This window comes from Scylla paramamosain, chromosome 37 (genome assembly GCF_035594125.1).
Source record: "Scylla paramamosain isolate STU-SP2022 chromosome 37, ASM3559412v1, whole genome shotgun sequence".
Classification (NCBI taxonomy): domain Eukaryota; kingdom Metazoa; phylum Arthropoda; class Malacostraca; order Decapoda; family Portunidae; genus Scylla; species Scylla paramamosain.
The window spans coordinates 9,547,895-9,572,500 of record NC_087187.1 but is presented as its reverse complement, the minus strand read 5'-3'; the positions used below and the strand labels follow the sequence as shown (position 1 = coordinate 9,572,500).

The 24,606-nt window shown below is 41.7% G+C and overlaps 1 protein-coding gene across 1 annotated transcript in view; it reads right to left on the bottom strand.

Annotated features, from left to right (window-relative positions):
* LOC135091474 (gamma-aminobutyric acid receptor subunit beta-like) overlaps positions 1–22,559 on the bottom strand; it is a 178,114-nt gene extending 155,555 nt beyond the window's left edge. The window contains 1 exon segment of the mRNA XM_063989133.1: positions 22,205–22,559. Coding sequence (XP_063845203.1) covers positions 22,205–22,296 — 92 coding nt within the window. The 5' untranslated portion in view covers positions 22,297–22,559.
* Positions 22,560–24,606: the final 2,047 nt, after the last annotated feature.

Genomic DNA, 24,606 nt, shown 5'->3' with positions numbered 1-24,606 from the left:
AAAAACCCGTATCACTTCAACAAGAGCCTTTGGAAAATAGTGTTGGTGCGGCTGTAAGCGTTTCAGAATGCGGGCTTCATGTGTACGTACGTTACACACACACACGCACGCACCCACGCACATAGCGCAGGTGTGTACGTACAGGTGAGCGGGGAGTGAGAGTGCGCGGGTCTCATGGTGTTTAGGGGACAGGTGTCAGTGTGTCGGCGAAAACAAGAGCGTGGCACCGATGGCTTCCCCTCGCCCGCCCTTCCCTTCCGCCTCGCCAGGTTGCGGCTGAAGGAGTTTGATCCACATTTTTCTCGGGAATTTTGCGAGAAGGAAGGCGCAATATCCGTCAGCCTCAACCAAAATAGAGCTGCCCACTGAGGATGAACTGGCTGCTTTCCTTCTCAACCCGCAGCTACACGCCTCCTCCGGGTCTCTCTCTCTCTCTCTCTCTCTCTCTCTCTCTCTCTCTCTCTCTCTCTCTCTCTCTCTCTCTCTCTCTCTCTCTCTCTCTCTCTCTCTCTCTCTCTCTCTCTCTCTCTCTCTCTCTCTCTCTCTCTGGAAGCGCCGTAGTATCACAAAATTCCGAGATGACCGAGGGTTGTGCAAGGGTCTAGGTCAGTGTTTTGTGTGTGTGTGTGTGTGTGTGTGTGTGTGTGTGTGTGTGTGTGTGTGTGTGTGTGTGTGTGTGTGTGTGTGTGTGTGTGTGTGTGTGTGTGTGTGTGTGTGTGTGTGTGTGTGTGTGTGTGTGTGTGTGTGTGTGTGTGTGTCCACGACTCGATAGGTTTTGAAACACGCCACTATAAAAACCACAAAACGAACTTCACTATATTAGAAAAGGACACAAAATTCGGCAACACAGAGATAGAGATAGAGAGAGAGAGAGAGAGAGAGAGAGAGAGAGAGAGAGAGAGAGAGAGAGAGAGAGAGAGAGAGAGAGAGAGAGAGAGAGAGAGAGAGAGAGAGAAAGCAGGAATAACACCAAGATTATAAAAAAATAACAAAAAACGAAAGTAACCGCCATGAATGTGATTAAAAATAGTCATAAAAATAGAAAACAGCCGCTGGGACCTTTAGGATGAGTGACATTTAGGGGGCGGCGACCCTGGGCGTGGATCAATTCCCTCAATAGGCTCACAATGGGTGCACTGAGGGGAGGGGCGCTGGCACAGTCCGTCGGGAAGGAAATCGATAACAAAGAACGTTTTTATACTGTCTTTCAATGAAGTGTTTTGGGAGAGGACTAGAAGACACTGATAAGCTTACTATGACATGGCTGTTCCTTCGATGACTTGCTGATGTAGTTAATGTTAATACAAGGCTTTTCTTACTATTACTTAATGATGAAGGTTAAATGATATAGCACTTTTTTTCTTACTTCGTCTCTGTGTGTGTGAGAAGAAGACAGTGGTAAGCTTAATATAACATGACGTTTTCTTTCTCTCTTTTTGACTGATCGATAAAAGATAGTTAATATTAAATGATACGGTACTTTTTTCACTTTATTCCCTTGTGATTTAAGTGGAGAGAGATCAGTTTCTCAATGAAGTGTGTGGATACAAAGACACTAAGGACCTTTTTTTCTTTCTTCTTCTATGAGAGATCGATAAAAGACAGTTAATATTAAATGATTTACCTCTTTGTTTTCTCTCTATTTCCTTGTGATTTAAATGGATGGAGATCAGTTCCTCTTACAGCGGTGTGTGGGCGGAAGGCGCGGAGAAGCTTAATTTGACATAGCGATTTTCTTTCTCCCTCTACGACTGATCGATGTTTAATATTAAATGATTCAGTACTACAGTTCTTCTTTCTTTGTATCTCCTTGTGATTTACTCATAAGTAGATAACGATCAGTTCCTCTTACAACAGCGCTGTTTTGCGTTACACTTAAATAAAGAAGTCTCTCTCTCTCTCTCTCTCTCTCTCTCTCTCTCTCTCTCTCTCTCTCTCTCTCTCTCTCTCTCTCTCTCTCTCTCTCTCTCTCTCTCTATCTCTCTCTCTCTTTCCATTTCCTTGTGGGTTAAGTGGATAAAAGCCATTGTTACTCTCACAACAACAAAGGGTTATTCTCTGCCTCAACGAGTTGTTTGGATAAAAAGTAGTTATTGCTACAACAACGAAGTCTCTCTCTCTCTCTCTCTCTCTCTCTCTCTCTCTCTCTCTCTCTCTCTCTCTCTCTCTCTCTCTCTCTCTCTCTCTCTCTCTCTTCTATATCTACAAGTGTCTGTCTCGAAACATCCTTATAGGGCAAAGATGAAGAAGTTAGCCACACGAGATAAGAATAAAAACAAAGCACTTATTCTTCTTTCTAAAAGTCGTGTTGGTACGAGACGAGACACTCTAACATGTGCCTTGCTAAAAACACCTTCAAAGTGCAAACGGTAATTAATTAATTAGTGCGAGATTAAAATTTTTATTTTTCTCTCCCTCTACGAATTGTTTGTATCGAAAACAATGTCACCTTCACTCCTACAGGTTTCTTTCCCCAAAACACCTTCAAAGTGCAGCGGTGACAAAGAAGAGACCGCTGCGAGATGAGAGTGTTAGCTACGTGCCTTTTTCTCTTCTTCCCCTACTCGTTGTGTGTGGTGCAAAACAATGGTTTTCTTTACCTTCTCTAACTTAGCGTGAACTGAACACAATAACTGTCCCTACAGATTTTATTCATGAAGCACCTAAAAAAAAAAATAAATAAATAGATAGATAAAAAAAATAACGAAGAAAGGAGGCTTTATATCTTATTTTTTCTCTTTTAATTATGTTCATCGAAACCAATGCTATACCTAACTTAAAGTAACATAAGCTACTATATATATCTTTCCTAAAACACCTTAAAAAATAACAAAGGTAACAAAGAGGACACTGGTGCGAGATGAAAGTGACACTTTCTTCAGTGATCATGTGAATCGAGACCAATACCACACCTAATTTAATTCGTTCTAACGTAAAATCTACCTACAGACAGCTTTCCCAAAACACGTTTGAAAAGCAAAGGTGACAAGGAAGCGAATGATGCGAGATAAAAGTTACAACGAAGTCCTTTGTCTTCTCCCTCCACGAACTACGTAAACTTTCCCAAAACACCTTCAGGGAGCAAAGGTGACAAAACAGAGACTGATGTGAGATTAGAGTGGTAACAAAGCTAATTTTTTTCCCCTCCGACTAACTGTGTGGAATGAAAGTAATGTTATTCCAAGCCTAACCTAACGTATACAACTCTTTCATACCTTTGACAAAACACGTTAAAACACAAAGGTGACGAAGGTGAGAGTTGTAACCAAGTCCAATATTTTTTTTTCTTTTTATGAAGTGTGTTGACCAATGGTACAATCACGGCCACATGTACAATCTTTCTTACAACACCTTCAGAAAGCAAAGGTGACAAAGATGAAAACAGTGTGAGGTGAATTTCAACGAAGTCCTTTATTTCTTTTTTTTTTTTTGTGAACTGTGTAGATCAAGAACGCTGTTACTGCTACTCCTACAAATATCTTTCCCAAAACAACCTAAGAAAAGGAAATTGACAGAGATGTGAGTCGTAACGAAAACCTCTAAAAACTGATGTAAATGGAACATACAATTTCTTCTGCTCCTACAACCAACTTTGCCAAAACAACCTTAAAAGTAAAAGCAAAGGTGACAAAGATGAGCCGTAATAAGTTATCTATTTTCTTCTATCTTTATTTATTTATTTTCTTATTGTGTAGATCGGAAGTACTATTACTGCTATTACTACTATTACCAAGGTCACTTTTCCTAAAATCACGTAAAAAGAAAAGGTGCCAAAGATGTGCCATGACGAAGTCTTTTATTTTTCTTCTCCTCCTTACGAACTGTGTTAATGGAACATACTATTAATACTACTATTGCTACCTTTATCTAATCTCTTCTTTTAATGGTATGGATTGAAAGTACTATTACTGCTACTACAATAGAATCTTTCCGAAAGAACCTAAAGAAGCCAAGATGACAAAGATGAGTCATAAAAAGAATAATATATTTTCCCCTCTTCTTACGAATGGTGTATGGTGTAAGTCGAAGCTACTGTTACTACTACGCCTACAGGTCACTTTCCCAAAATAAAGCAAAGGTGAAAGAGGCATGAGCAGCGCGAGGTGGTGGGAGGTGGTAATCATAGCGAGGGTGGGTGGATCACGTCCCAATAACCGCAGGAATACACCGTTCATTAGCCAGGTGATCCCGCCTCCCCCATCCCTCTCGGCCCCCACAGGTGTGACAGGAAATCAGTGGCACAGGTGTGTGGTAATATTCACGATGCATGACGGTACATGGCAACCACAAAACAGGAATTATGGTGACGTGGATGATCGTGATGGTGGTGGTGGTGGTAGTAGTGGTGGTGGCGGCGATGGTAATATTGGTGCTGGTAGTGGTTGGTGGTGGTAGCGGTGGTAGAAAGTTTTTGTTTTAGATACATATATACATATTGAGAGGTACTGGGGCATGGCGTACAACTCCTGTCCCTTACTGATTGAATTATATTTATATCAGTGCTTTTGCTTTCATGTTTCTATCTAAAAATCTATACTGAACTGGAAAAAATAGTATGAACAGAAATTTTTAAGAGATCCAGTTTTCTGCGCCATTTATAGAATTACAATCACATCAAAGACCTTAATCTCTACTTGGAACTTTTTATGAGAATTACAATTATATCAAGAACCTTTCTACTTGAAAATTTTAATCAAGTATAAATGAGTAAAAACAGCAATGGCATTCGTGGTTGTATGGACTGAAAATATTCTCCATCACTGATAAAGTTATTCATATAATTTGAACATTAAAGAAAAAATACAAATCGCATCAGGAAAAAATCACGGCAAAGGCACCAAATTTTCAGCATACTACGGAGACCTTCACCCGCGTACCAGGTAAAAGCAGACCAAACTAGCAAGAGTACAAAACATACGACCAGTGCCAGAGAGGTGAAAGGAGGCGCAGACTTAAGCACGCCTCACACACGGGTAATAACGTCAGTGTATGTACAGAGAGGCGGTGATATGATGGCGGAGCACGAGGGCGCAGGCGTGGCGTGGAGGTGTGACAATGGGAACAATAGGGAGGCTCACAAGTTTATCTAACCCTGACCCGCTTGTGAACTGGAGGTAAACACGCGTCCCCTTCCGAGGCTCCTCAGTGGGTCAGGTTAATGGAAGTATTGATTACTGTCTAAGTGTTGACTCACTGCTTCGTGTGTTTCGCTGGTCTGGGGGAGCGAGGGAAGGGGGAGGAAGGAGAGGGCAGAAGACGGAGACAAATCTTCCTTCTTCCTCCTCTTCCTTCTTCTCCTTCTCCTCTTTCTTCTTATTTTGCTTCATCTTTTCTATTAGTTTTTCTTGCTCCAACCCTTCTGCATTTTTCTTTTTCCGTCTCCGTCGTCTTCTCTTTCTTCGTATTTTGCTTCATCTTTTCCTATTACTTTTTTTCCGCTCTGACCCTCTTGTCTTGCCTTCTTCTCCTTTCCTCCTCCTCCTCCTCCTCCTCCTCCTCCTCCTCCTCCTCCGTCTTCTCTTTCTTCTACTTCTTTTGCTTCATCTTTCGTATTAGTTCTTTTGTGTTTAATTTTTTTTGAGGATGCAACCCTCCCGCCTTCTCCTTCTCTTCTTTCCTTTCTTTTCCTTGTCTTACTTCTTCTTTCATTACTTTCTTTACACTTACTATTTAACCACTTTCGTTCTGTTTATATTTTTTTCCAATTTCTGTTTTTTTTTTTTAATCGTCTATTTTCTGAGCAGTTTTCTTTCGTTATACGAGTATTTCAAATGTTCCCGTACTCTCTTTCTCCTCCTCTTCCTTTCGCTTTTCTCTCGTTCTCGTTCTCCTCTTCCCTTCTGCTGCCACAATGATCGATGGTCATGCAGCGCCACGTACGAAAATACTCAATAATACACACACACACACACACACACACACACACACACACACACACACACACATCATCATCATCATCATCATCATCATCATTTATCTACTTTCACGTATATACACACCTATTGACTTCATGAACTGCACACACACACACACACACACACACACACACACACACACACACACACACACACACACACACACCCACCAGCTGAGCCAATCATGAAACGTCTCTGTCTTCGAAAACAATAATCATGATACTGTTTAACCTTCCCCTTCTCCTTTCACTTCCTTTCCTTCCTTTCCTCCCCTACCACCCTGTCTCCTCTTTTGTTTCTCCGTTCTTGTCTTCCTTTCCCTTCTCTCTTAACATCCTTCTCTCTCTCTCTCTCTCTCTCTCTCTCTCTCTCTCTCTCTCTCTCTCTCTCTCTCTCTCTCTCTCTCTCTCTCTCTTACCTTCCTCTCCACTCACTCTTCCATCCCCCCTCCTCCGTACTCCCCTCTCTCCTACCAACCATTCCTTCCTTCCTCTCTTCCTCTCCTCTCACCATCTCTTACCTCCTCCTCCTCCTCTTCCCACTGCACCTCCCTCCCTCCCTCTCCTTTGCTCCATCTTCCCTCGCCCTCCAGTAACAAGCGTCTTCGTAGTTTCCAAAGTTCTATTTCGGGACAGGTAAGGCAAGGTAAGGGCCACCGGCAAGGTAAGGGCCACCAGCTTTACCTGCCCCTGCTACTGGTCAGGTGAAGGAGGGAATTTGCACCCTGCGGTACTCATACCCTACCTGTGTTATCACCTGGGTAGGAAAACGCACTGCCAAAACCCACTAGTTCACATGGGAGTAGAGAAGGAAGAGAGAGGAACTAAATAATAAGTAAATATATGTTATATTTTGAAAATTTGAAGGATAAAAGTCTTAAGGAAATGTTGTGAGAGAGAGAGAGAGAGAGAGAGAGAGAGAGAGAGAGAGAGAGAGAGAGAGAGAGAGAGAGAGAGAGAGAGAGAGAGAGAGAGAGAGAGAGAGAGAAACGAATTTACCAATATATACATAAGAGAAATGGTACCTTTTGAAATTTCGTAAAAAAAAAGTCACATTGGGAATTTCACCTCCAGGAATATTATTTATATGACGGAAACATTAAGGGACTGTAATTTTTTCAAGGGAAAAGGAAACGTGGGGAGGGAAAGGGAGGAAGGGAGAGACACGAAAAAAAGAAAGACTAACGTTACCTTCTGGAAATTTGCAGTTAAAAAGAGCATGCAACTAAACTTCCCCCAAAAAAGAACGGGAGATACGAAAAAAAGAAAAAGTAAGCGCTCCCTTTAGAAAAAAACTGCAATAAATAAAAAAAAAAACACCCCCAATGAAAACTTCAAAATATGCGAGGGAAATATCAAGAGACTGGAAAAAGAAAATGTTAAGGGAAACGTTTTGAGGGGAAAGCACCTCCGCGTGGCACTTCCGGTCAGGTGAGGGGAAAAATAAAGATTGGTATCAAGGTTTCATGTCTTGAGTCGCTTTGAAGTCATCAACATCAACCGCCTGGGCCAATCAGAGGAGGAGGAGGAGGAGGAGGAGGAGGAGGAGGAGGAGGAGGAGGAGGAGGAGGTAATAGCTGAAGCAGGCAGAGAAGGAAGAGGGAAGCAACATGGATGAACCTGAGGAGGAGGAGGAGGAGGAGGAGGAGGAGGAGGAGGAGGAGGAGGAGGAGGAGGAGGAGGAGGAGGAGGAGGAGGAGGATGAGAGGGGAATCAGGAGTAGGACAAGACCGGAGAAGGAAGGAAGGTGAGAGAGAGAGAGAGAGAGAGAGAGAGAGAGAGAGAGAGAGAGAGAGAGAGAGAGAGAGAGAGAGAGAGAGAGAGAGAGAGAGAGAGAGAGAGAGAGAGAGAGAGAGAGAGAGAGAGCAGAGCAGTGTGAGAGAGAGATATAGGTGAGGAGTGTTGGAGGAAAGAGGCCACAGCGAGAGCGAGAGCGAGAGAGAGAGAGAGAGAGAGAGAGAGAGAGAGAGAGAGAGAGAGAGAGAGAGAGAGAGAGAGAGAGAGAGAGAGAGATCGGCAGGCTGACCCACTTGGCTGGTGTGGGTACAACGGGTGCGCAGCTTTCATAGTATTGATTACACGCAGGCAGCCCAGAGCCCTTTTAACTTGCTCTGGGGACTGCGAGGGGAGCCAGACCCGAGCCAGACCCGCGCCAAACCCGCACCAGACCCGAGCAGGCAGCGAGACCCGAAAAGGGCAGCCAGACCTACCCAGACCAGAGCCAGACCCAAAGAGACAGACCCGAACCAGACCAGACCAGAGCCAGATCTTAGGAGCCAGACCCGAGTCAGACCCAAAGAGCCAGAACCGAGCCATACTGAAGAGCCAGACTCGAGCAGCCAGCCAGACCTTACCCAGACCCAAAGAGCTAGACCCAACCCAGACCAGAACGGACTGGGGAGCAAAACCCAAACTGTATAGGGTGAAAAATAATTGCAAGGGAAAAACAGGGAGGGAAGAAAATAGGAGGAAAGTATGTGAGAAAAAAATAAAATTGGTATTGGAAAGAAGATAACTTGGGTAAGAAATAATGGGAAAATGAGGGAAAAAATAGGGAGGGAAAGAATATACACAGAATATAATTGGGCTAAATATGAGGACATAGAAAAGTGAGGAAAATTGGGGTAAGCATGAAAAAAAAATGAGGAAAGCAGGACGCAAAGGAGCATGGAAAAAAAACAAGAAAATAGACCTAAACATAAGGACAAAAAAAAAAAACAGATAACATTAGGCTAAATATAAGAACATGGAAAATTAGAGAGAAAATGGACTACAACATAGGAGGGTGGGAAAAGAGGAGGAGGAGGAGGAGGAAAGCAGGGCGGAACATAAGGACAAGAAAAAAAAAAAAAATAAGAAATCTGAACTAAACATAAAGACATCAGAAAAAATAAATAAATAAGAATAAAGCAGGAAACATAAGCATGAAGGGTAAAAAAGCAGGGCAGAAACAGAGAGAAAAAAAAAAACTAGGAAATATTGACAAAAACAAGACCAGGAAGAAAAAAACAGAACACTAAACAGGACCCAAAGGAGGAAAAAGGGTACAAAAATAAAGGCATGGGGGAAAATGTTATAGGGACGTGAATTAAGTAGGTCGCAAAGCAAGGGGAATGGGGAGTAAGAGCACGGGAACAGTACCCTCACACAAGGGGACTGCCGGCTCGCAATGAGGGGAAATAAGGGGGAGAAGAGGCGTCAAATCTGGGATAAACGCATTCGTAAAAATGAATACAGAACAGACTTGAAATACATATACACGAAATACTTTCAATGCACATTCACAAAATACCTTTAACGAAATGGACGTTAAATGCAAGTAAAATACAGCTTTTACTTGATTTATTACCCAAAACAATAAATAAAAGAAGCTTAAAACTGAAGGACCTAAAAATAATGCGGTAAACTTGGTAAGAATAATTAAAAGATTACACGAAATACACCTAGAAATACAGCTTTTATATGATTTATCAGTTTAAAACTAGTGTTAAATAAGGGAATATGAACTTAAAATTAGAAGGGGCGATAAAGAATCATAAAAAAATATTCAACAAGTGTGTTTAAAAAGGTAAAACAGCAAAGTAAATTTAAAATAGTCTTTTATCAAATTAATCACAGGGAACAGTGTCGTGAAATAAGGGACTGAAAGCTTAAAATGAAGGGAAAAAAGAGACCTAAATATATAAGGCAAAGACGTCATGAAAGTGGAGAGAAAGTCAGCACCAAAATATAGTCTTTTAAAAGATTAATCAGTCCCGTCACAGGTACTTAAAAAAGGAAGGGAAACAATACTTTAAAATGAAGGGAAGAGAGTGATCTAAACATAGGCACTGTATTAGCATTTTCACTGCGATACGAAACAACTGACAGAACCAGAAATAATGTATGTAATCTATATAAACGTGTACAAGAAAAGTAGGGGATTAAAAAGAATAGATTTTGAAACTTCTATCCAGTTTAAAGGTTGAAGGTGGCTGTAGAACAAGCTAAGATGTCTCAGTGACTAGTAATTAAAGAAAGACGTACGAAATAAAAGTCAAAGGGTTAAAAGAGAGAAAAAAAAAGTGTAAAATAGGCTCAAAACAATAATTTAGAATCCTTCACAGATATCTCACAATTACCTGAAAACGGGGGAAAAAAAAAAAACATAAAACAAGGATGTGTAAAGCTTAAAATGAGGGTATATGGGGACACAAATATATAAGACAAATGTGATATAAAAACAAATGTAAAGTACACCCAATACAGTCCTTTATATGACTCATTTTCTATATAAATACGTAAAATATGAGGGAAAACAATATAATAAATTGACGGATATGAAACTTAAAATGAGGATGAAACAAACTTGTAATGTAGGTCAGTTGCGTTACAAAAATACACACAAATCACGGTCCTTTAGAAGATTAATCTGTTCCTTCATAAATACTTAAAAAAGGCGAATTCGCTCATGCAAACCCGAGGTCGCAAATGAATACTGTGCATCGAAGCCAATACCGAGTGGAGGGAATTGGAGCTCAAATTGTGAACGCACGGACACAAAATTTAGAGACGCGTAAATGAATTCGAGACAAAAAGACAAAGAGGAAAACGATAAATAATAAATTGATAGATAAAAAATAAATAAATAAATAAAATCCACAGCATCTAAAAATAAAAAAGATAAAATAAAATAAAAAAAAGATATATATATATAAACCTGACATTTGTGTTTTCATTTTTATGTATAGGGCACAGAACACCTGCAGCAGTAATGAATGAAAGAATTAAGGTAGTACAAGCCAATAAAAAAAAAAAGAAATCCCAGAGCATCACAAAAACAAACGAAAGGTTAGCAAAGAAAATGCAAGAAAGTGAAATAAGAAAAAAAAGTAAAATAAAAAAGTAAAAACGTCAGAAAAATACGAACAAGAAAAAAAAAAAAACTAAGTATTCTTGGCCTGTCTTGAAGAACACCGCCCCAACAAAAACATATAAAAAACAAAACAATATAAACAGAAACAAAAAAGAGATGCTAAAAAAAAACAGCATCCAAAAATACCAGCAATCATAACCCCTACTCTTACACACAAGCAAAGGAACGTAATAGAAAACAAAAACAGCAAAAACCACCTCAGCATCCAGGAATAAAGGCAGAACGAACCTTGGCATTACCTTCTATTTTTATATATAAGAAAGGTACCCTAATCTTAAACCAAAAAAGAGGGGGGCCGGAATTAGGGTACGAAGAGGCAGAATTAATGTAAGTGAGACCATAACTGAAGGAAACGAGACCCCAAGATTAGGGAGGAAATAAGGGAACATTAGAGGGAGAAGAATGCAAATTAGACGAAAAACTAAGAAGGGAAAAAGAAAGAGAGAAGATCTGACTTAGGGAAAGGCTGGCTATTACTGCAGACTTAAAGCAGGAATTTTAGGAAAAGGAAAAAAGGACTGAGAGAGGGAAAATAAAGTCAGATCAGGGGAAAATGGGGAAAGTTAAGGGTACGAGGACCAAATCAAGGAAGTAGACTGAAACTTTAAAGAATTCGAATCAAGGAATTAGTGAAAAGCAAACTTTAAAGGGAAGTGAATGAAAGAAAGAAGGAAGAAAAGGAAGGAGCATTTCTTAGTCAGTGAAAGTGAAGGTAAAGAACGAAAAAAAATGAAAATACAAAATTGGGAAAACAAAGCAAATCAAGGCAAGAGAAAATAAGGAAAAAAGCAGCAATTTTTATATTTCCACACACAATGAAAATAAAAGCAAACCCAAAAAGAAATAAAAAAGTAGGATAACGGACTAAAACTGACCTAACTGATCACTGATACCACATATACGAACGATAAATAAGGAACGGACGAACAAACCAAAAATTAATAGGTAATACATAAAGACAAAAAAAAAAAAAAAAAAAAAAAAAATCAACCCACCCACCAAAAAAAAAAAAAAAGAAAAAAACGGCAAAGAATGGACATGAAAAAAAATATATATATCCCCCAAAAAAAGAAACGAAAAAGAAAGAAATGAAATGAAAAAGAATGTGAATAAAAGAATGAACTCGGTAACTGCATCACTCGAGGACGCGTGCACCAATTCTCGGCTGAAATAAGAGTCGTTAGAAAATTAATATTCACTAAATCTGTCAAAATCAATGGTGAGGGGATTAAGAATTGGTCCGGAGAGAGGGAACGAAGGAAGAAAACGAGGGGAACGGGGCGAGGAGGAGGAGGAGGAGGAGGAGGAAATGGACTGAGAGAGAGAGAGAGAGAGAGAGAGAGAGAGAGAGAGAGAGAGAGAGAGAGAGAGAGAGAGAGAGAGAGAGAGAGAGAGTAGTGATAGTAGTAGTAGTAGTAGTAGTAGTAGTAGTGGTAGTAGTAAGAAAGGAGAGAAAAAATAAGGTTGAAACGGAAGAAGAAGAAGGAGAAGGAGAAGAAGAAGAAGAAGAAGAAGAAGAAGAAGAAGAAGAAGAAGAAGAAGAAGAAGAAGAAGAAGAAGAAGAAGAAGAAGAAGAAGAAGAAGAAGAAGAAGAAGAAGAAGAAGAAGAAGAAGAAGAAGAAGAAGAAGAAGAAGAAGAAGAAGAAGAAGAAGAAGAAGAAGAAGAAGAAGAAGAAGAAGAAGAAGAAGAAGAAGAAGAAGAAGAAGAAGAAGAAGAAGAAGAAGAAGAAGAAGAAGAAGAAGAAGAAGAAGAAGAAGAAGAAGAAGAAGAAGAAGAAGAAGAGAAAAAACATCAAGGAAACGAAAGTGAAAACGAAAAAAAAAACCCAAAATCAGGAGAGAGAGAGAGAGAGAGAGAGAGAGAGAGAGAGAGAGAGAGAGAGAGAGAGAGAGAGAGAGAGAGAGAGGGATGAGGGGTATATAATGATGCTATTAAAATGGCTCCCAATTATCGAGCTGCATAAAAGGGAATGATTCATGCTGTAGGTTGTACACGGCCTTTTAATTTACATGAAAAGTGGATTTATGTTCGGGTGACGGCGCCGTTTATATATATTGTCATGATTTGTGGCAGAGTTCGGCTTTGGGAACGAGTCCGCCCTGATTATGCTCATTAATAGTAATAATAATAATACGAGTCATAATAGTCACTAATCGTAATAATAATGATGATGATTATGATGATGATAGTAATGATAATAATGATAAGGCTACAAGTGGTGAGTCTGGTGTAAGGTAATCGATTCTTTGACTTTTAACATTCTCTCTCTCTCTCTCTCTCTCTCTCTCTCTCTCTCTCTCTCTCTCTCTCTCTCCTCTCTTCTCTCTCTCTCTCTCTCTCTCTCTCTCTCTCTCTCCCGTGTAAAGGTATCATATCAACCTGAGCCTGTATTTATCTTTAATTATACTATATAGGTTACACACACACACACACACACACACGCCGTCTCTCTCTCTCTCTCTCTCTCTCTCTCTCTCTCTCTCTCTCTCTCTCTGAAATACTACTTCCCAGTTCTTTTTTCCTCTTCTTTGTTTCCAATATTTACTTATCTTTTTTCACCTACTTAACTTCCACTCTTCTTCCCCTTGGGTTCACTTTCCATCCCCCTCTTGCTACTTCCTCTCTCTCTCTCTCTCTCTCTCTCTCTCTCTCTCTCTCTCTCTCTCTCTCTCTCTCTCTCTCTCTCTCTCTCTCTCTAATGTGTCTCTTTCCCCCTTCACATTCTAAGCCTCTAGCGGTTCTACACAAAACTATTCATACTTCCACGTAGCTTTTTATTTCCACTTTTATAACGTTACTCTTTCTCGATATTACTCCCCCCGCCCCCTTCTTCACTTTTTTCCCCTTTGCACTGTTTACATTGTTCCTTTTTTCTCGCCTCCCTCTCTCGTGTTCTTTCTCGTCATACTCTTTGGTCTTTTATTTTTTTCCTCTTAATCTATTCGTTTTTTTTTCATTTTCACTCTTTCTCCGATACTCGTCCTTCTTACCTTTCCTTAATTTTGTTTCTCATTATGTTGATTATTTTTGTTTTTACTTCATGTCTCTCCTCCGCATCGTTCTTGTTCACTTTTTTTTTTCTTATTATTTTCTTCATTCACTCTTGATTTTATTTTTTTTTTCATTTTTACACAATACGTATTCACACTACTTGTCTACCTCAACCTTCTTTGTTTTATCCTCGTCCTCTCTCTTTATTTCATCTTTCTTCACTATATTTATTTTGTTTGTCTTTTCTGGTCGTCGTCCTTGCTCGTGTCTGTTTCCTCTTTCTCACTTTGCTATCTCTATTCATCTTTCTCGTCCTCGTCTTTCTCCGTTTTTTTTTTTTTTTTGTCCTCGTTCTCTCTCTTTATTTCATCTTTCTGCACTATATTTATTCTGTTTGTCTTTTCTGCTCCTCGTCCTCGTTCGTCTTTATTTCCTCTTTCTCACTTTGCTAACTCTATTCGTCTTTCTCGTCCTCGTCTTTCTCTCCTCGCCTGCTGTTCCACACTTCATCAGGAGTTTCGTAAAGTGGCGCTGAATCACACTTGAGCCTAAGCAAACACACTAAATTATCCAGAGTCTTTCGTTTCGAGGCGAGTGCGCGCTGTTGCTCCGGCGTTGAAGGACAGAAGGTTTATGTTTCCAGCGAGCACTGACCTAAACATGAGTCTTATGAACGCTACACAAAGGAATATGATGGAGGGAAAGTGAAATGTCGACTGAATACTGACTGAATGACTGACTGACTCAAGACTCCTAACTGCGTCACTTTACACTGCTCGCCTGCTGTGTGGTACCGTTCTTGTCTTTCATTTGGCAGGGTAAAGTACGCGCCCCGCTCATGTGTGAAGATCTGAATTGCGTACACTTAAAAGAATAGAATGTGCCTGGATTTTCACTTAGTTTATGTTCGTGTAAAGATTTTCATTGCGCACAGGAAAACATTTGTGTGTGTGTGTGTGTGTGTGTGTGTGTGTGTGTGTGTGTGTGTGTGTGTGTGTGTGTGTGTGTGTGTGTGTGTGTGTGTGTGTGTGTGTGTGTGTGTGTGTGTGTGTGTGTGTGTGTGTGTGTGTGTGTGTGTTGTGTGTGTGTGTGTGTGTGTGTGTGTGTGTGTGTGTGTGTGTGTGTGTGTGTGTGTGTGTGTGTGTGTGTGTGTGTGTGTGTGTGTGTGTGTGTGTGTGTGTGTGTGTGTGTGTGTGTGTGTGTGTGTGTGTGTGTGTGTGTGTGTGTGTGTGTGTGTGTGTGTGTGTGTGTGTGTGTGTGTGTGTGTGTGTGTGTGTGTGCGTGGTGCGAGAGGTTCCAGTTTTACCAGTGGGTCTGTTAAGGATAGCTCTCACCAGGAGGGTACAACAGATCAGGAGTCCAGCACGCGAGCCTTTAAATTGTGGGTGAATTACAAAGAGGAGTGTTACGGTATGAATGTGGTATTGATTCAGCGTGATTATCAACAGCGTCATTCGGCAGATTGTTTTAAGCGGAAGGTTAAAAAACACAGGAGAAAACGAGATCGATTCCAGTTCAGCCACATAAATGTTTAATGTACTTCTTGAAATTGTTCTCTAGCAACCACGGGAACATATTCTACTACTACTACTGGCGCTACTACTACTACTACTATTACTACTACTACTATTACTACTATTATTACTACTACTACTACTACTACCACTGCTGCTGATATTACATTTAAATGCTGAAGAATTTCGTTAAGAGAACACTCACAAATTAAAAAGAAAAAAAACACGCTCAATATACCACTCCAAATAAGTTAGTTATATGGCCTTCCAGAAGTTAGTTACTATTACTACTACTATTGCTACTACCACTACTACCACTACTACTACTACTACTACTAATATTACTACTACTAATAACACCACAACAACTACCACCACCATCATCATCACCACTACTACAATTACTACTAAGAGCCACCAAAACAACAAAGTGTTTGGCAATTATGAAGAACGTGACGCGGGAAACTTTTGCTGCTAATAATAATGATAATGAAAAGTGTAAACAGGCACAGCACGTCAGGATAGCCAGCACAACACTCCAGCAACACAAACACCTTCATTTCCTCAACACAGCGCGGCGGCAACATACAAGTCGGCAGCAGAACGAATACAGTGTTGCATGATCGAAAAATAACAAAGCTCTCTCTCTCTCTCTCTCTCTCTCTCTCTCTCTCTCTCTCTCTCTCTCTGTCTCTCTCTTTAACCATAAAGGAAGGAAAAAACAAACAGGTAAAATAGCTTAATTCTCTCTCTATCTTTCTTCTTTCATGTCTAACGAATGAGGAGGATATGAAAAGTTACGAGTATCCTTGTTTTTTTTTTTCTCTCTCTCTTTCTTTCCACTTATTGAAAGGCGCTTTTGAAGTAGACGCGTTCAAAGAGTACTTAAGAGGGGAATATAAAAAAAGTGTATATTTATAAGAGGGAAAAGGGTGAGAGAGAGAGAGAGAGAGAGAGAGAGAGAGAGAGAGAGAGAGAGAGAGAGAGAGAGAGAGAGAGAGAGAGAGAGAGAGAGAGAGAGAGATGAGAGAGAGAGAGAGAGAGAGAGAGAGAGAGAGAGAGAGAGACTACAATAAACACTCACATAGGAAACAAACGAAAAAAAAAAAAGGAAATAATGAGAAAAGAGGAAGGAGCAACGAGAGTATGAAGAAAAAAAAAAGAAAGAGGAGAGAGAACGAAAATAAAAGAGAGTAAACAAGGAGAGAAAAGTCCAAATAAAAGAAATAATACAAGATGTTTGATTAATGTTTGCCATTGTTTTTGTAGCAACTTTTAGAAGAAGACTTATTGATGATGTTTCTGTAGAGCGGGATAAAAGAAAATGAAAGGAGGAGAAGGAGGAGGAGGAGGAGGAGGAGGAGGAGGAGGAGGAGGAGAAGGAGGAGGAGGAGGAGGCAAGTCTAACACGGGGAAGACTTCCTTTGGTAAAAAAAAAAAAAAAAAGGAGAAAGAGAAAATGGAGACAAAGAGGGCTAAGAGCAAAGAAAAATCAACAAAAACAAGGCAAGAGAAAAGAACAATAAAGCTGGTGAGTGACGTAGGAAGGAAGAAAGGCAAGGAAGGAAAGGAAAACAACGAAAAGACAACAACAAGAAGATATTTCAAAGACGATGAACAAAGGTCGAAGAATATATGAAAGAGAAACTGAGAAATATCAATGCTAAATATGGGAAAGAAGAAGAAGAAGAAGAAGAAGAAGAAGAAGAAATAGGAGGAGAAAGAGGGGAGGAAAAAGAGGAGGAGGAGGAGGAGGAGGAGGAGGAGGAGGAGGAGGAGGAGGAAAAGGAGGAGGAGGAGAAGTAGGAAAAGGAGTAGGAGAAAAAAAACTGAAATGTGGCGCCGGAACAACAACGGAAGAAGAAGAAGAAGAAGAAGAAGAAGAAGAAGAAGAAGAAGAAGAAGAAGAAGAAGAAGAAATTACGTAGAGGAATCTTTGACTACATTAACACATAACCTCTCTCTCTCTCTCTCTCTCTCTCTCTCTCTCTCTCTCTCTCTCTCTCTCTCTCTCTCTCTCTCTCTCTCTCTCTCTCTCTCTCTCTCTCGTTTACCCGCGCTTAGCCCTACAATGGCGTCTACACATACAAGAGTCGCTCGTTTCACACCCCCTGACCACTAAGGAGGTTTCTTAATTGTGTCCTCGTTACCTCACCACACATTTTCTCTCTGGTTTTGTCACTCACTCTTTCCAGAGCAAAACTGAGGCAGGATCTACACTATATAATTTTTCTGTGCGTCTGTTAGTTTCTCTCTCATTCTGTATTATTCTTTTTTGTCATGTGTCTTTATTTTGTTTGATCTCTCTTTTGTTTCATATTTTATCTTTTTTTTTTCATCTGTTTTCCCATTTTCTGCTTGTACACCTTTTCTCTTAATTTCTGTCTTGTCTTTTTTTTTGTTTCTATTGCTTTTTTCATTAGTTTTTGCTTTATTTCCATGTTTGTTTGCTCTTGTTTACCATTTTCTTCTTAGTTTTCCTCAACCTGATGTTCAAAATTTATCACCTCTTTTGTGTTTTATTCTCGATAGTTTTCGTCTTTCTCGTATTATTCTTCATTTCATGCTATTTCTGTTTTCTCATTCTTCCATTTCCATCTTTTTCTTTATTCTATCAACTATTTTTACTTCCTTTCACGAATTTTCGGCTTATCTAATTAATTTTATCCTTTACTCCAATATTTTATGTTTTCTCTTTATCTTCTTTTTCGTTTTCTTATTTACGTGTCATCTTTTTCATTTTCTCGTTAACGATATGCGCATTAACGACCATTAACAAGTCAACACGGGGAATTCGTAATCACACACACACACACACACACACACACACACACACACACACACACACACACACACACACACACACACACACTTGCAACACATAATTAGCAAACACGTTCATCTCATTGCTTTAGCATTACGAGGATAATTAATCTTTCATGACAATCCTCTTGGTCTGAACGTAATTTGTCTTTTTCTTGTTTTTCCTGTTTGTTGTTGTTGCTGTTGTTGTCGATCTTTCTTCTTCTTCTTCTTCTTCTTCTTCTTCTTCTTCTTTCTCCTTTGTCATTATCACCGTTATCATCATTTTCTTCACCCTTTACTACATTCCTTTGCTAATGGCTTTGATAAACGCTGTATTCTTTCATAAGCTGTAGTTTCAAAGGTCACAAGGATGGTTAGTTACGTTTTCATAGTCGCTTTTCCCACTGACGGCACAGAAGCCTTGCTAAACTATCATTAGAATCACTCTTAGAAATCCCAATCACTTTTACTGGATCCTTTTAAAAATGTAATTGAGTTAAGGTAGGGAAACGTTTAAGAATAAGGTTCATTGACGCGGTAACTGTAACTCGGGGGAACTTGGTATAAACAACACTCCTTTCTCACCATAAAGTGATACCACTGCACCATCATCTTCACTAGTCCTTGTACCACTATCATTATCACGACCATCACAATCATCGCCATTTTCTGTCACCACCACGACCATAATCATCATTAGCATCATCACAGTAAGACGCAATAAGGCAAGAATCAAACCACACCCCAGAAATGACCGTCAAAAGAAATCGAAGCAAAGCACTGTGGATGAATTTTTTTTTTTTTTTTTTTTTTTTTGCTCTCTCTGTTTCGTTCAGTGGGGAAATCGAGGGGGAGGAGATGGAATGGATAGGAAGATCAGATACCTGGAAATTTGTTGGTATATAACGACAGTGTGCTGGATAAAAGGAGAGTATACACTGACGAGGAGGAAGAAGAGGAAGAGAAGCAGGATAAGAACGATAACAAGGACAGGGACGAGGACGGAGGAGGAGGTGAAGGAGGCAGAAGAGGGTAGGAATGGCTTGGAGCAATAGGGAGACTCGTTCTTAAGTTGTCGGGTCTGCTGGCGCTGCTTGCCTGCCCAGACCGAGGGACTTAGCGGGGAGGATCTGAATGTTAACAAAGGGCGACGAAGCGCTGCTGAGGGAGGAGGAAATCGTAGCAAGACATAAACGAGGCAGCGGACCAGTCAACGCCGCGCCGGAGTGCAAGAGGATGCGAGGAGGGACTTGGCAAAATGCAAGTCGTAAAAACAGATGACGGTGTTTAGAGTTGAAACAGAGGTGAGGAGGGACGGAGGGAGAGGGAGGGAGGGGAGGAGAGAGAGGCATAGGATATGGTGGTGGAGTGTAAACTCAGAGGGATATGGTGTGGTTGAAGAGGAAAGGTGGTCGAACAAAGGGAGAATCGAGGATGGGGTATGGTATTGGGCAGAAAGGAGGAGGAGGAGGAGGAAGAGAAGGGAAGGGAAAAAGTTTGTAGGTAGTGTGCGTTAGAAAGACATGAAGGTTTAGCAAAGGAAAGGGAGAGAGTGGAAGAAGCTTAGAGTATGGTTTAGTGGGGAGGGGAATGGAAACAGGTGGAGGGAGAAAGGGAGGGAGTTAAATCGGTACTGCAAAGGAAAAGGTCGACGCAAAAGTGGTAAGACACAAGTGGTAAGTGGAAGATGAAGCGAAGCGGAGAAGGAACGCGTGACGATTCAAGTGGGAAAAAGGTTGGGGGAGAGTAACACAAGGGAAGGAAATGAGGGAAAGCGAGTGAGAGGGTGAGGGGATGAGGAAGAGCCGGAGGTGAGAGAGAACAAAAAAAAATAGAGAAGAAAGGAGTAGTTTATCTTTATTCCATTTCTTGATGCGGGAAGAGCGAGGCTGGGAACAGGGAGCATCCATACGGGAACATGGCGGTGGCTTGTCAAAGGTGAATGCCGATAAAGGTGCGAGGGAGTGGGTTTCATCCCTAATATCGTGCCGCATCGCTGCTATCTCCCACACAGCAGAGTCTTCCTTTACAGCGGCGATGATGGCGATGCGAGGAGGCGATCAGAAGGATTACCAGTCCAATCGGTGAGGGAAGCTCGGGGAAGTCACTGGAGGAGTTGGCCGCCCACACACTCCATCGGCCTCTTGCTCTAAGTTCAATAAATAGAGGCACAGCTTTGCCAGGTGTGGGTCCTCTCTCTCTCTCTCTCTCTCTCTCTCTCTCTCTCTCTCTCTCTCTCTCTCTCTCTCTCTCTCTCTCTCTCCCTCCGAGCCACATAGTTTCCACTGGACTCATGGGTTCCTTTTCGCCTGCATGTGGCAACACTGTCTGCACTGCTACTACACAACCTCTGGCAACACTGCAAGATCTTCCAGCGCCCTCTTTTGGTAACGCTGCGGGCGCCTTCTATCTACGGCCCTACCCAGAGGTTTATTGGCGCGCGGTGTCTGGTTAAACTGCAAAGCACTGACTGCCTTGTGCACCAGAGGCAATCCGCCGTGATTTTTGTGGCGCCGGATTACATTCATGAACACAACAATACTTCGTGTCCCGCGCCTCGCACTCTTCTCGACACAAATGGCAACTCCTGTGACGTTTCAGTTTGAACTCCGCACTGTAATAATAATAATGATAGTAATAATAATAATAGTAATAATAATAATAATAATAAAAATAATAATAATAATAGTAATAATAATAATAATAATAATAATAATAATAATAATAATAATAATAATAATAATAATAGTAATAATATCTCCTTACTGTTTAAGAATATTGATGAAAGCTGTTCTTTATATTCATCGTTGTGAGAGAGCGCTAATCAATCGCGAGAGAGAGAGAGAGAGAGAGAGAGAGAGAGAGAGAGAGAGAGAGAGAGAGAAGAGAGAGAGAGAGAGAGAGAGAGAGAGAGAGAGAGAGAGAGAGAGAGAGAGAGAGAGAGAGAGAGAGAGAGAGAGAGAGAGAGAGCATTATCAGATCCCACCAGCAGTACATACATCACTACAAAGGCTACCATATGTACAGTGTTTACAGAATGACTTACACAATGGAGGCAACAAAGGCTAATCTAATGGTCTAACTACTCCACTATCTAGGCCATCAATGCGGCCACACCACACTTCGCTCTGTCAATACTGTAGTGAGGGGCGCGGGTACCCACTTTTCAACCACTGGTCTCACTTATCACTCAGGATTGTACATTGCATTCATTCTGCGGCGATTTAAAGGTGAAAGAAGAGGATGCCTTTCATCAATAGAATCGTCTGCTTGCTTGCTTGCCTCCCATTTTCTTTTATATATCTTTCTGAACTTTGAGCTTTTTAGAAGGGATGATTAAGGTCCTTTCTTGTACAACTGGATCACTATTCACATTTTGAATTAAACAGCTCGTTTGCTTTTTTTTTTTTTTCTTCTTCAGCACAGCGTTTCTGGCAAGGGTTCTTAGGCACAGTGTAAAAGGAAAGATATAAGGGCAAACATGCGATGTGTGTGTGTGTGTGTGTGTGTGTGTGTGTGTGTGTGTGTGTGTGTGTGTGTGTGTGTGTGTGTGTGTGTGTGTGTGTGACATACAAGTGACGGCAGCTTTTGTGTATTCCATGGAGACAGATACAAGGCCCTTTTTGTGGTCCTGAGCAGAATTATTGTCTTTTTTTCTCTTCCAAACTGTTACGATTCTTTTTAGACTATTTGAGTGAGATGCCTTTTTTTCCACCACTTCCCGGCGCCGCAGGAAGCTACGCCACGCTCCCTCTCGCGGCCGCTGCGGGAGTTACCGGAGGAGGATCTGCTTCAGGTAGGTGAGGGGGCAAAAAAGTGAGGTTTACGTGATGTTGTGCGAAGCGTCGGTGTCCCGGTGGTGCCCCTTATGGTGGGCGGCGAGCGGTGCAGCGTGTGGGCGTGACGTGATCAGGTGGTGCTTCGTATCTTTGTGAGTGGCGGTGGGCGTGGGGTGAAGTGACGGCCATTGTGTGTGTGCGTGGGTGGGCAGGTGGGTATGGCTAGCAAGGTGCCGTGGGTCGGGCGTGGTGGGGGGTGGTTGGAGGATGGGGAGGGGTACTCACGTGGGCTCATCGGCGAGAGAACAGTAGGAACGGGCTAGCAACACCAGGAGGTGGAGGGTGAGGCGCGCCAGGGGCCAGCCGGAGGTCCTCATGGCGGCGGTGATGGTGGTGGCGGCGGTGGAGTGGTGGCGGTGGCTGGAGGGAGGGCGGTGAGGGCGGTCAGGGCTGTAGGAGGGCGCGCGCCACGGCTCCCCCTCACTCACCGACCATGGCACTCGCAGCTCGACGCCCGCCACGCCAGCCTATCGAGAGGGGGCCAGGAACCACTTAAGAGCACGTTATCAGCTGTGGCAGCGACCGTAAGGCGGCTTGGGCATGGCGGGGTGCGACCGCTCAAGGTGGCTGACTCTAGGACACTGGCTGCCGAGTGCGCGGCCTTACCAGCGTATTGATCTCCGAAATGGTCGCCGCTACGTGGCGCTGCTCTCGCCCCAACACACCCGGCCAGAACTACCACTACAAAAATCACGTCAGCTGCTCTTAATAACAACAGCAGCACCGCCACTAGGGCCGCTGGAGACGCGAAAGGAGACCCTTGATGTCCCTGAGTCGCCTTGATCAGAGCCATCCTTCAAACCCGTGACAGCAGCGTGACATCCGTTCGGCCCCACCCGCGCCCCTCACCCGCAGGACAGCGATGCCCCCACCTCAATGACCTCGTCCTGCCCAATCGTGATGCACTGGAGATAAATGTTCAACGTCAGGGGCTAAAAGGGTCCAGCACAGTATTCTGCGTTGCCTGCCCACTAGCGACTGCACTCAGGCCTGGTGGCACACACGCACACACACACTTGCAGCTGTACGCATGTGTGCTTGTAGCGAGGTGGTTTGGGCAGCGTGTACATGTCCTCTGCTGGGTCATGTCGTTCGTATGCGTGTAGGTGTATTTAAAGGCCAAGGCTGAATGTATGATGCGTCTTAAAGTTCATACTGTCTGCAAGAAGTGGTCAGTAATAGGATGTTTATGAGTGAAGGTCAGCATACATCTTTCACCTTCACCTCCGTACTAAAAAAAAAGCAGATAAAACAGTCCTCCCCTAAATGAAAACGTAAACACGTAATAGTGTGCAAACTACATTAGGGAAAATATCAACAGAAACAAAGGTAGAAAGAGATAGCGTAAAAACTGGATGATAAATGCAGTAAGGATGAAAAACAAAGGGGAAACTCCGCACAACACTACGGTGCGGGATTGCCATATTTCAGTATCTAAGCTACACTGATGCTGCAGCGCAACAGACTCACAACAAACAACACTACTAACATTAAAATTAAACACATATTATAACACTACATTGAAACCCAAGCACGGACTCACGAGAGGAAGGCAAACATCACCATTCGCTTGCTCGGAAAGAAAGTGTGGGAGTGATCTCTTGGTAAATATTTAACACCGAGCAACATGTTTGACTGCAGAGCCTCTCCAATGGCATATAGCACACACTCGATGAATGTAAACTCCAAGGGTGTATGTGTATCAAATTATGTGGCAGTGTATGCATTATTGTGACCATCTAAGAGGGTATACAGGGGACAAATGTAAACTATGACGGTGGATATGTATCAATAAACGAATTGTATGTGTATATGCAGCCAATACTCGGTGAATGTAAACTAGTAAACGAGTATGGTGTACGTGCATCAGTTCATATGGTTATTTATGGACAAATAAACATGATATCTGTAAATCTAAGTGTGTAAGAAATAGTATAAATTGATATTTATTTGAACGTGTCTCTATTAACTCTTTGCCTGCTAATGATAATATGACATTTGTTCATTAACTTTAGTGAGAATGGACGATTTTACTGAGCAAATATATGACAAAAAAAAAAAAAAAAACACACACACACACACACAAATAACCTAATCTATCACTCCTTTGCTAACAGAGGCGACTATCGAAAATACACTAAACTTACACCAAAACAAGATACCAGGGGAAAGAAACAAGAAACCCTAGTATTTTTAACATAAATTCTGTATCCTTGTAGCCATAACACATTGCCTGCCTACATAAAAACAGATACATCTCCCTTTTATTTTCCCCTAGGGTGGAATAGATTAATAACTTTTTCGTATAATGACCCAATACGTCCTAAGGCTAGGCAGGGAAAACTATGATAAATTAGTTCTCTTCTTAATTGCCTATACATGATAATTTGGCAGGACACACACGCGTCACATTTCATGATGATTATAATAATGATCATTCGTAAAGATTAGATATAAAAATGCGTGACAGAGATGCGTGTCGGAAGAGACGTGGTGGGCTTTTTTTAAAGGGAATTACTACTACTGCAATATTCTCTCTCTCTCTCTCTCTCTCTCTCTCTCTCTCTCTCTCTCTCTCTCTCTCTCTCTCTCTCTCTCTCTCTCTCTCTCTCGTCTCCTCGTTTTCG